This window comes from Raphanus sativus, chromosome 6 (assembly GCF_000801105.2).
Source record: "Raphanus sativus cultivar WK10039 chromosome 6, ASM80110v3, whole genome shotgun sequence".
NCBI lineage: Eukaryota > Viridiplantae > Streptophyta > Magnoliopsida > Brassicales > Brassicaceae > Raphanus > Raphanus sativus.
The window spans coordinates 31,005,607-31,018,332 of record NC_079516.1 but is presented as its reverse complement, the minus strand read 5'-3'; the positions used below and the strand labels follow the sequence as shown (position 1 = coordinate 31,018,332).

General features: G+C 37.8%; 1 protein-coding gene across 1 annotated transcript; it reads left to right on the top strand.

Annotated features, from left to right (window-relative positions):
• Window positions 1-8,004: 8,004 nt before the first annotated feature.
• On the top strand, window positions 8,005-10,990 carry LOC108829290 (aspartic proteinase 39). The gene is made up of 10 exons (XM_018602954.2): window positions 8,005-8,357; window positions 8,626-8,755; window positions 8,835-9,076; window positions 9,250-9,474; window positions 9,800-9,953; window positions 10,024-10,094; window positions 10,183-10,273; window positions 10,347-10,422; window positions 10,544-10,615; window positions 10,705-10,990. The coding sequence occupies exons 1-10, from the start codon at window positions 8,143-8,145 to the stop codon at window positions 10,845-10,847; spliced, it is 1,419 nt and encodes a 472-aa protein (XP_018458456.1). The 5' UTR covers window positions 8,005-8,142; the 3' UTR covers window positions 10,848-10,990.
• Window positions 10,991-12,726: the final 1,736 nt, after the last annotated feature.

Sequence of the window (12,726 nt, the reverse complement as noted above, 5' to 3'; positions counted from 1 at the left end):
AGAGATGATACACCCGAGTTGACCATTCAAGACTAAGTCGGAAGTCAACATTGCGATTATAATCGATCGATACTCATCCTGAGTTGTCGATCGATGTAGCTGAGAAGATCCGCGTACTAGAAGATTATAATCGATCGATACACATCCAGTGTTGTCGATCGATATCGAAGACGAAATGGTTTAGCCGACTACTTCACCAAGACTTCACCAAATTACGAGATTGCCCCTGACGAGTTTTAACCTAATGGAAATGCTTAAATATTCCTGCTAAGTGTTTTTTGACGGCAACCTTCGAAAGAAGCAAGCTTTGGACAACCCTCAAGAGAAAAGCAGAGAGTGTGAGAGAGAGACTAGAGTTTTATTTGTTTTGAGAGATTGGAGAGATTTCTCATCTCCTTTTGTATTTCTACTTTATTCTATCTATGCAATTCTTTCATCTATCTATTGTTATGAATTGCTTAGCTATGTCTGAGTAGTCTACTTGTTAGATCTAGGGTTCAAATAGGTTTGTGGATTAGCCCCAAACTATAATTGCTAAGTTGTGGTACTCATCAAATGGATTGCACCCTATGCTTGTTTTAGATTAGCTAACTAGAACATAGATCATTAGGATCTTTGATTATCTTGAATTATCCATTTGAGCTTGCTTGTCTCCCGTTGAGAAGAGCGACAGCTCCTCCTTGAGACCTTGTGTTCATATTCGGCTCGCGCCTAGGCAGATCTAGAAGCCGTCGATCGATATCCCGACAGGTGAATCGATCGGCGCTGCGAAAGGTGTATCGCTCGATATCTCAAAAGGATATCGACCGACTCTTTTTCTGCGCCAACATTACGACAGTTGAGGCCAGAGATCTAGATTATTTAACCAGTGATACTTCACTTTAGTTAAGCGGCCGAGATCTATAGTTTCATGCAAGCAACTTGTTAAATCATTTATAGAGATTATAATCTCCATTCCTGAATAGAAACCCTATGTCTAGCACTCTTTATCACATTTAAACAACCCATCATATTGTTAGTTAGAGCAACTACCTTACTCATTTTAGGAATTGTTACTTTTATTTCCATCATTTAAACCAACCTTGCCTAGGATTGATTTGTAGATTTTATTTAATTGGTTTCCTAGCTTTTCGTGATTCGATCCCTAAGTACTACAGCTGTACCTCTTATTTGAGAGAGTAAGCTCTACTGGGTAATTTGAGCACTATCATCCTATACACAAATTATTTTTCTTTTCTAACTACACATATTAACACCAAACACCAAATACTCAAAATATTAGGGCATGACAAAGATATATACCAGCTATCGGCTCAGCTTTACTGTCTTCTCCCAAAGCATACACACGCGGGGCGATGGCCTGGCGCTTGGCTGGAGGCCCCTTTCGCGGGCTGTACCTGGAGTAATGGCCAAATTGGGCACAAGTGTGGCAAGCTCCTGGTGCGACAGCTGTAGCTGTTGGTGCTGCCTGTGCTGTTGGTGCTGCCTGCGCTGCTGGAGCTGCACCCTGCGCACCGAAAGGCCTACTTCGACAATTCCTGGCAATATGTCCCCTCTTCCCGCAATTGTGGCAAAAGACGCTCGACTGATCCAAAGTCCTCCTCTGTGGCTCTGCACTCCTTCCAGTCCTTGGCTGAGTTGCCTTGGACTACTTCTGCACTTCAGCAAGACATACCTCCTGCACAACGGCCTTCTCTACCATATCCTCCAAGCTGGTGTTATTAGCCATACTGCATCTGCCGTGGAGATCCACTCTCATCCCATTTAGGAACATCCTCATCAAGTCCTCCTCATCGAAATGGTTACCAGAAAACATGCGAAGCTCTCTGAACTCATGCTCATACTGCCTGACGGTCTTGCCACCCTGGATCAAATGCTGGAACTAATTCCTCTTCTGGTGTAAGGCCTCCTTGGGAAAGTATTTCTTGTCGAACGCAACGAGGAATTCAGCATAGGTCGGATAATCATCCTCCTCACGCATCGAACACACTCCCTCCCACCAAACTGCTGCATCCCCACGCAGATATAACTCTGTAATATTAAGGCAAAGGTGGGGTGGACACTTGATAGTCCTCAAACACTTGGTCAGTCTGTACTTCCACTGGTAAGCTTCGGTAGCATTCACTGTCCCCCTAAATTTCTCCAAGTCCACGTGCTTCATCCGCCCCATCACTCTCATGAGGTCCTCATCAACTCCCTGCTGCTCTTCCTACTGCTGCACTGGAATAATAGGTGGCGGTGGTGGAACTTGCGGGTTACCCCGAACCTGAACCGGGGAACCCTGCTGCACATGAATCTGCGGACCACGCTGCACCTGCTGGGCCTGTCCCTGCTGGGCTGCAGCCAACTGCCTGGCAACCTACTGTGCAGCTATCCTGGTAGCCTCATGTGCAGCTACCCTGGAAGCCTCCTGAGCAGCCTGCTGAACTACCCCCTGAGCAGCCTGCTGTACCATCTGCATGATAGCAGCCTGATCGATCTGTGGAAATGCCGGCGGTGGAGGCGGTGGGATCACTGGCGGTAGAATCACTGGTGGTGGTGGCGGTGGTGGCACATACTCACCTCCACCCTCTCGAGCAGCACTGGCGGCCGGGCTACGAACAACTCTCCTACGTGGCGGATCTGAAAGGAATAACACAAGAATTAATCACTGAGGAACTGGATACCAACGGTTTAAAGACGTAAGGCCAAACAGGAAGGTGCTATTTATTTTTATTTTTAAAAAATCCCCCAATTCCTAAAATATATATTTTTTATTCAAAATCGTCAAACCCCGATTAAAATCACGTCCCACAAATCGCCATCCCGGGTCAGAGCCGGGACGGAACCCCGCTTTGATACCAAATTGTAATACCCCGATTTTCCAAAATAATATAATAAATAATAATCTTCAAAAGTCTCAATTTATTACTCATCATAAAATCCAATAAATAACCATAAATCCAATGATAGCATAAATCTTAGAAAATATCAATAAAAGCATAAAACAGAAGTCTGAAAATAAGAAATAAAACTCGCAAAGCACCAATCCGAAAGCAATCACTCCTACTGGTCAGTCTCACCTGGAAAGGGGATAGAAAAGAGGAATGGGCAACAGGGGGGTCACTCAGTGAGGTATGGGATGCTAATCCACAAACCACTGACTCAAGTAAATAGATCTCCCACTATGGAAGTTTAGCTCTAACATGAACAAGCAAGACGCCTAAAGCATCACACACAACAAACACTGCGCTGCTAGTGCATAGCTATACCACACACCCCACATCTCCGCATACGGATATACATACGTCCATCATCCATCTTCATATCCTCTGGAGTTGGTTTGACATCAGTAGTTCCATTCACTATCTCATAAGGCTGTGCATTGGTAGATACCAAGATAGAATTTAAGAGGAAGTTTAAGATTATATATACACAACACTGCTGCTGCTGATAAGTAAGATAAGGAAAAAAATGAATACACAGATGCTCATCGTTTTTCATTGCTTAGATTTGTTTGTTTTGAATTTAACAGATGAAATAACATGATCCCACATAAAACTTTGAATTTCTCACTAACAATTACCTTGGTATACAAAGCCTGATACAACTTTTCGTACTTGGCTTCAAGAACAACGCAATGAGGAGATATAGTGTTAATGCAATAAGTCTAGGGTTTTGATTCTTGAATAGAGATAATATAGAAATAGTAAATAGAATCACTACCTGTTTGCAGATGAGCAGCATCTCTACACCAATCAGAGACTTCCGCTTGCGGTGTTGCAAACCTTCCCAAAAATGGATGAGGTTGAAGATGATTATGTTCTCTCTATACCCGTAGCAATGTCGTTGAAAACCACAATGGAGGGTTCTGTCGCTGTTGTTTTTGATGTCTTGTTAGTCATGGGTCGATAGCTGCATCTTTTTATTGTATGTGGAGTTGATTTTATAGTGGGAAGCTGGGAAAGGTGAACAGAACATCTATTTGGTATTGAAAAATTAATGAAACAAGATAGTTGATTCATCGTTGTGGGAGAAAGCGTTTCACCAGAAAACACAAAACCTGTCGCCGTTAAGAGTTTATTTTGGAAAGGCAGAGAAGAAGAGGAATTTAGGTCACTTAATGGACATAGAGAATCAAATTTGGACTTCAAAAGAATTTTCACGAAATCCACGTCTAGCAAAAATTATGAAATTATTTAAATGACATATGATGATGTGTAACATTGATTGGCTCTAAATATTTTTGATGATGTGGCATAGCTTAGAAATCTCCAATTTAGTTCCTTTAATATAGTAGAGATATTAACATTTACTTTACAGAAAGGATACAATACAAACGGCATAAGGGATAGATTGACTTTATACAGCTCGTGAAGTCAATCTCCATACATTGGCTATTTGATTTATTATTTGTTTTGGTTTTTATTTTACTTTGAAGAAAGGACATAATGGTAGTTTTAATATCATCCTTCTTGTTAAGAAACTGTCAGTTTCTGGTTTTAAATTGATTTTTTTTTTCATTTTGCACAAAAAATCTCATCTTTAGCATAAATTGAAGCAAAATATGATGTTTCTTAAAACTTCTTATTTATCAACCAATTAGGGTAAACTAGCAACAGTGGTACAGTGTCTCACATATATAACCGGTTAATCGCCTGTGTTGACAAAAAAATCAAACATGAATTTTTAATAAGACTGAATTAAGAAAATAGTTATATTAGGTCAAATATGAACAAACATAACAATGTAGAAAAATTGAGTTTTGAATGTGTTTGTTTCATGTAAAAATGAACAAAATATTTTTGTCTAAGCGTTATCACGTCAAATGCGATGTTTACAACTAAAATACTTTAATATATTATATTTATTCAATAAATAGTACCAAATTTGTTCATTTTCTCTAATCGTTTTAGTTAATACGACTTTTTCTAAAAGGATTTAAACTTAGAAATTCAATTGATGATCCACAATTAGGAATCGAAGCAAAACAAAGCGAAGAAAGATATGAAACATGATCTATTTTCACTGATAGATTGGCATAAAAATACTTATTTGCAATACTGCTGAGAAAAAGTTTAAGAACTATTGTAAAATATTATACTGTTATCATAAATAGAATAGTATCTTATAGTATTTGAAGGAATTACTATAAAAAATCCTCTATTCTCATGGATGGAAACATTTTCAGCTACGGAAATTTACCATGAAGTATGAGTTTAATGGCATACATGTTTTATATTACCATGAAATATGGTTTCTATTTTATTTGCTACAAAACATATCATACTATATATAGAAATTTTTCATATTCTCTAATTCAACATGGAGTCCAATTCTTCATCCCCAAATTTTCAGTATGAGTTCTGAAATCAAAAACAAGAAGTTCTGACTTCAGTAAATTTCTAATTTAGACCAAGAATAAGACCTAAATCGTACTACTGTTTACCTCTTCAACCTCAATTCCACCGTTAAACCGTTAAACTGTTTTTTCCGGAAATCCCTTCACTCTCCATGGCTGGAAGTGGCCATTAACTTTTTAATTTAAGTGGCAAAAGAAGTTCTCCTACATCAAATCAAATACATTTTCAAACATAGAGTTTTACATAAGGACAACTTGATCTAATTTCTCACAAATATTTAGTGTATCATAGTAGTTAAGACCACACTTGAGTCCAACGCGGCGCATACCCACATTGGTATTGTTTCACTTTTATAAAAGTCAAATTCAACAAAAAATAACAAAATTTCAAATAAAATCAACCAATATCGATTGACAACCGAAGTAAAACTAATAAAAAAACACATTTCATCAATGATATGAGACGTTTTCTTTCTTTCTCTTTCCAAAATTATTTTGGATATTGAACGGCTCTTATTTCAGTTATTTATGTTACTGTACTTTTGGATTTAATATTTTATGATCAGTAAAGTAGACTCTCAGCAATTAGTGTTTTTGAGTTGTGTGTTACAGTTGGTAGAATGTCATCGTCGAGTGAAGAGGAAAATATACTAAAACAATAAATCATGCAAAACACTATGGCTTGGATACAAATTTAGGATTTGTTCATGGAACTAGCCCATGTTAGGGATTTAAACTTGGAGAAGGTTACAAATTTGTGACATGAAACTTTGACTATTAAAAAATCATCATTTCGAGTTTGCTTAGTTTCATTTCCAATTCGGTTATACTATGTTGGTCTTGTGTTATGATTTCACCACTGAACATAGTAAACCAGTGGGTTTATTAAGCACATATATTGGTGTTGTTGTGGTTATGGTTAAAAATCCAGTGGAAATAGCATTTTACGCCGTGTAATAAGTGTTAACCCATGTTCGATATCGTGGTAGGCATTAGTTGGGGCGAAGGTCTATGTCTAATGAGTTGTCAAATAATCGGAAATTAATCGGAGAGTATTCAGGGATTAGTTTTTTCTTTAATTATAAATATATATGTATATACTAATATGTGTGCAAATAAAATTTAACATCATTGTACAGTGATGCGGTTGGTGTTTCAAGAGGTCGCAAGTTCAAAACATCTGCAGTGCATCATTAAATTCTTCAAAATTGGCGACATACAAAAAGATTAAAAACCAGTTACAATTTTCCCACATCGATAAACTAAGAGGAATGTAGGTCTTGAATTCTATAAATACATGAACAAAGCCTCATCTATTCTCAGGCAAATGAGCTTGTAACAAAGCCTAATTTTTTCAATGAAATCAAAAAAAAATTTGTTCAAATCTTTATTAATTAGATTTTGAGCGATTAATCGTTTTTGGTGTGACTTATTAAGAGGCAATCCAATTAGTAGCAGCAATTTGGTTAAAATCGGCGTGGTTGACCCTGGCCTAGAGCCTACTTGGACGTTTTATAACTTGGGTATTAACAAAAAGTTGTTCTAGGCCGGGAAGAAATCTAAGACCCAGTCTCAAATTCCTTAAATTATTCTAGCAAGGTAATTTCCTCCACCATATGCAGTAACAAAAAACTTAAATTTAAATTATATTTTAAAATAACAGTTTATTAATTTCTTAGATTTTAATATGTTCTTATTAATATTTAATTAAACATATAATTAAGATAAAATAAATAATTTTTTTTTATTTAAAATTATATTTAAGAATAAATATTTATATACTTAAACTTACAATCATAGATAGATTTTTATCTATTTCTTTTGGATAAATATATTAAGTCGACATGTACAAAATTAATAAAAATTTGATATAAAAGTTGTATAATTATAAAAAGTAAAAATAAACAGTATATATATAAAAGAAACTACTAATATTATGGTTAAAATTATGTATTTTTTTAAACAAATTGTAAATGATTTTGAAATATTTATTAGTAATAAACTGTATAATTATTTAAAATGTAGAAATAAATAATATTTTGAAATTTAAAAAAATATAATTACATTTTATTATTATTATTTAATATCATATTTTAATAGATTTACTTTAACGATAGTGTATAATTTATTACATATTTGAAAGAGTTTACCAAAAATATAATTAAGCATTAATTATAATTGTTAATGTCATATTTAATCATAAACTATGTCATCATTGTAGAGAAGACATGGTTTAACGATAGTGTATAATTTATTACATATTTGAAAGAGTTTACCAAAAATATAAATAAGCATTAATTGTAATTGTTCATGTCATATTATTATTATTTAATCATAGATTTACTTTAACGATAGTGTATAAACCATGCCATGTAACGTTAATTTGGTGAAAAAGATTGTAGAGAAGACATGGGTCAAAATCACTTTGAAAATAATGTCTAGGGGATTCCTACTTTACATATTCTTTATTTTCTTTTCATATCTTGCCGGGTACCATATGTAGATGCTTGAGTCTTTCTATATTTTTCTTTACTAATCTAAGCATTGGTTTAAGATGAGCGAAAAAAACATTGGTCTGAAATCAATGAAAAAGATTTAGCTGTTTCCTTTTAAACCTTCCAATATCACATTTTACAATTTTCTATATACGCCTTTGGAAACGCTTCTCTGTGTTTCCTTTGCCGTTTACTCCATCCTTCCCTTGTCTAGATATGAAAAAAAGTCACCGGATTTTAATATTATAATTCAAAATAGTCTACAAGTTTTTCAGGCCTGGAGAAAAAAGTCTTGACGTGGTAGAGATGGAGTCGAGGATAAAGTTTTGTGTTGCGGTGGCAGTTTTCATAATTGTGACTGAATTTGCATCATGCCATTTCGTGTTTAAGGTACAACACAAGTTCGCAGGGAAGGGGAAGAAGCTTGCACACTTCAAGTCTCATGATACACGACGCCACTCTCGCATTCTCGCGTCCGTTGATCTTCCTCTGGGCGGAGACAGCCGCGTAGATTCTGTCGGGTTTTGTTCTTTCTCCCTCTCTTTCGTCCCTGTCTCGAATTCTAACGATCTATCTTTAAAATGTCTTACAGAGAAAATGTTATTTCTAATGAACGTAAACCTCTCCATTAGGACACAAATGATTCCGAAAATCTATAATTATTATGATCTCAACGCGAAATTACATGTTTCTTTTGTACCTTTTTCGTCGGTAGGACATAGTTGATGTATGAAATGGAATCATCTGGGAAGACAATGAGAAAGTTTCCGTTGGTTGATTTTGTTTCAGATTATACTTCACTAGAATCAAGCTCGGAACGCCACCAAAGGAATATCATGTTCAAGTTGATACAGGAAGTGATATACTATGGATCAACTGCTCTCCCTGTCCAAAATGTCCCTCCAATACGAATTTGGGTGTAATGCTTCATTTATTAAAATAGATGTCTACTGTTAAGACAACTCTAAGTATCAATCATCCACGTTTTGGCATTGCAGTTTAGTTTATCATTATACGACGTGAACGCTTCCTCGACGTCTACGAAGGTTGGCTGTGACGATGATTTTTGCTCTTTTATATCGAATTCGGACAGCTGTCAACCCGATCTTGGATGTAGCTATCATATTGTGTATGCGGACCAAAGTACAAGTGAGGGGAACTTTATAAGAGACAATTTATCACTCGACCAAGTTACCGGAGATCTTCTGACCGGACCACTGGGTCAAGAAGTTGTATTTGGGTGAGAACTTCATAATTTGATTCTATGGTACATTAATATTTGGAACAATAATTTTAATGTTTCATGTTGACATCTATGTTCATGTTTGTTCAGAATTGGTACTTGCATTGCTAAAAATATGAATATTTTAATTCCTGTTTTGCCTTCTCACGAGCACTCTTCTTTTGAGACAGGTGTGGGAGTGATCAGTCTGGACAACTTGGAAAATCCGAGTCAGCAGTTGATGGCGTAATGGGATTTGGACAAGCAAATACCTCTGTCCTTTCACAACTTGCTGCCGCTGGTGATGCGAAAAGAGTTTTTTCCCATTGCTTGGATAATGTGAAAGGAGGTGGGATTTTTGCTATTGGTGTAGTGGACTCTCCAGCAGTGAAAACAACCCCTATGGTACCTAATCAGTACGTGATGCCTTCTCAAGCATTTTTCTTCCTTTTTTTCAAGGAGGAAACGTAGAGTAGGCGAATGTCCATAAAAGTATACCTTTTTGATTGAATAGTTTTTTTAATTATGCTACAATTTCATACCTTTGTCTGGTATGTCCTGATGATTCTTGTTTGATACCAAAATCAGCTAGAAATATCTTCACAAGTGAATCAATGGTGCGGAATTTCGAGTGAGATGTTACCTTTAGTGAATCTGAAGACTAAGACATGGTTATATCTATTAGGGTGCTATTGAATCATGAATCTTGTAATAACAATATGTGCTGCTCAACAATTTTAGGATGCATTACAATGTTATTTTGATGGAAATGGATGTTGATGGTGCTCCTCTTGATCTTCCACCAAGTATTGTCAGGAGAAGAGGGACAATTGTCGACAGTGGTACAACTTTGGCATACTTACCACAAGCTCTATACGATTCCCTAATAGAAACGGTAGTTTTCTCTACTCATAGCAGTAGTAATTTATAGTTTGTATATCATAACATGAGTTTTTGTTGTGTAGATTACTGCTCGTCAACCAGTAAAGCTTCATATAGTAGAAGAAACCTTCCAATGTTTCACCTTCACTAAAGAGTAAGACGAACTGGATAAGCTGCTCCGGAACTAGATTGAACTTTTTGTGTTTATATACTAAAAAATATTTTTTTCCTGTAATTTGCAGTGTGGATCAAGCCTTCCCTCCAGTAAACTTCCATTTTGAGGACTCTCTCAAACTGACCGTTTATCCCCATGATTATCTTTTTTCACTTGAGGTAAGTGAAGTTAATTGGCAGCAGAATTAATGTTGGATTAGGAATGTAACTCTGATTGTTCATTTGCGAACAGTCAGACATGTATTGCTTCGGTTGGCAAGTTGGTGGAATGACAACTGAGGATAGATCAGAAGTGATTCTCTTGGGAGGTAAAAGTTCTAAACGGCACACATAAAATATTGTATATGCTAGACAATACAATAAATGGTAATTTTTAGTATCTCATGTGTTACATACAACGCAAGGAGCGTAATATACATCATTTTGTAGATATGGTGCTCTCGAACAAGTTAGTAGTATACGATCTGGAGAACGAGGTAATTGGATGGACAGATCATAATTGTAAGTATCTCTACAACCCGACAAAACAAACCAAACTCACTTATCATTCTATTCTTTGCTCATATAAACAAATGGATTTATGCTATAAGGTTCATCAAGCATCAAAGTAAAAGACGGATCAGGAGGAGTATACTCGGTCGGAGCAGATAATATCTCATCAGCTCCTCCTTTTTTGATGATCGGAAAGCTTCTTGCAATTTTTTCAACATTCATCGGGGTGGCTTTTACTTAGCTCAGAACTCATATAATTATATGAGCATTGTTTTGGGGATTGGAAACTGTAAGAAGATGAAAAAATGTAAAAAAGTCTTCTCAAAACACACATAAAACACATTTATATTCTTGTTTCTATTTTTATACAGAGCATATACAATAATAAATAGACACTTACATTATTTGATACACAAATATTAGAGAGAGGGGCAAATATAGAGTGTTCCTCAAGAACTGTACAACAAAGTAGACAACTGCCATAAACGATGCAATCTTATATTAATCTCTCTCTCTCTCTCTTCGGAAATACTGCATCATTAGAACAATATGTTACTTTACAAATAGAGGCCTATCTTTTAAGTAGTAGTGTTCGATCACATATATTTACATATCCTCCTTTCGAATTGTTTATATTTCATGATTTTATTGGTTTTTGTATCTCATTTTAGTTAATATTTGTCATTTTTTAGAATGCATTTAGATATATATATATATTGCATTTGTGTGTTCAATTGCATTTGACAAGTCTAGGATGCACATATGAATGTTTGGGATGAAATCACAAGGTTATCCTCACAAAATACAAAGCTTATGAGCCGATTTAAAAAACCATCAAGAGATGAGGGACTATTGTGAAAATTCAAGGAGCCTGGCGTGCTAAATCAAAAGTATAAGGTTAATTTGAAAGGTCGATTCTGCAATGAAAGAAAGCAGAAGCTGTAGGACCCAATGTGCAAATAGCCTAAAAGTCACCATTGTTGATCTTCGTTGGATCTGCTCCTCGATCCACGACGCCCAGGCTTGAAGCGACGACGACAAGTGGATCTCTGAGACACAACAGAGGAGATGAGCACGAAAATATCCATGAATTGGAGCCAGCCCATGTCGACGAGCAGAAGCGAAGAACTTGAACGCGGTACACACAGAGCGGCTTGAACCATCTACTGTGATCTCTGCGAGGTCTGGAACGGGTACTGAGAGCGAGAAGATGAATCCACGCCAATACTCTAGCACGAGTCGATCACATCAAGTTCTGAGAGTGTTGGAGCGATCTATGACAGCGAGATGCACAAGCCATTGTGGTCTCACCGCACACTAGAGCACTTATTTGGGTTGACAAAAATAAGCCGCTCCTATCTATCTACACATTCGACGCTGGAACCCAATTTTAAGAGCGGCCAGATAAGGCGAACTCGAGAAGCCGCTGCATCATAAGCGAAAATTGGAGTGACTACACGGAGCCACCACTCAAACACGTTGGAGACAGGACACAAGCTATCGACCACATCAGTCTGTGAAGCGTTGGAGCGACTGAAGCAGAGCGGGCGCCCTCACTCGCTGCAAGACACATGAAACCGGAGTGGGTCTGCAGAGCGCTCTAGCATTTTTAGCTGTTCGAACTTTGTTTATTTTGTGGCTTTCTCAGATTTGTTAACTGGGGCCCACTCTTTTTAGAAGTTTTATAAATATATTTTAAACCTAAAGTTGAGGGATATCTTGAATCCTTAGTAATCTATATTTATTTCTTGAGTAATCTTAGTCTATACGAGGAGAAACCTACGGAAAAACCCCTGTGCCGCCGGCGGCTAGCGCCCGTGCTGGCCGTGGTCGCCGGGCGGCTAGCCCCTGTGCTGGCCGTGGCCGCCGGCGGCTAGCGCCCGTGCTGGCCGTGGTCGCCGGGCGGCTAGCCCCCGTGCTGGCCGTGGCCGCCGGCGGCTAGCGCCCGTGCTGGCCGTGGTCGCCGGGCGGCTAGCCCCCGTGCTGGCCGTGGCCGCCGCTGGCTAGCGCCCGTGCTGGCCGTGGTCGCCGGGCGGCTAGCCCCCGTGCTGGCCGTGGCCGCCTGCGGCTAGCGCCCGTGCTGGCCGTGGTCGCCGGGCAGCTAGCCCCGTGCTGGCTCG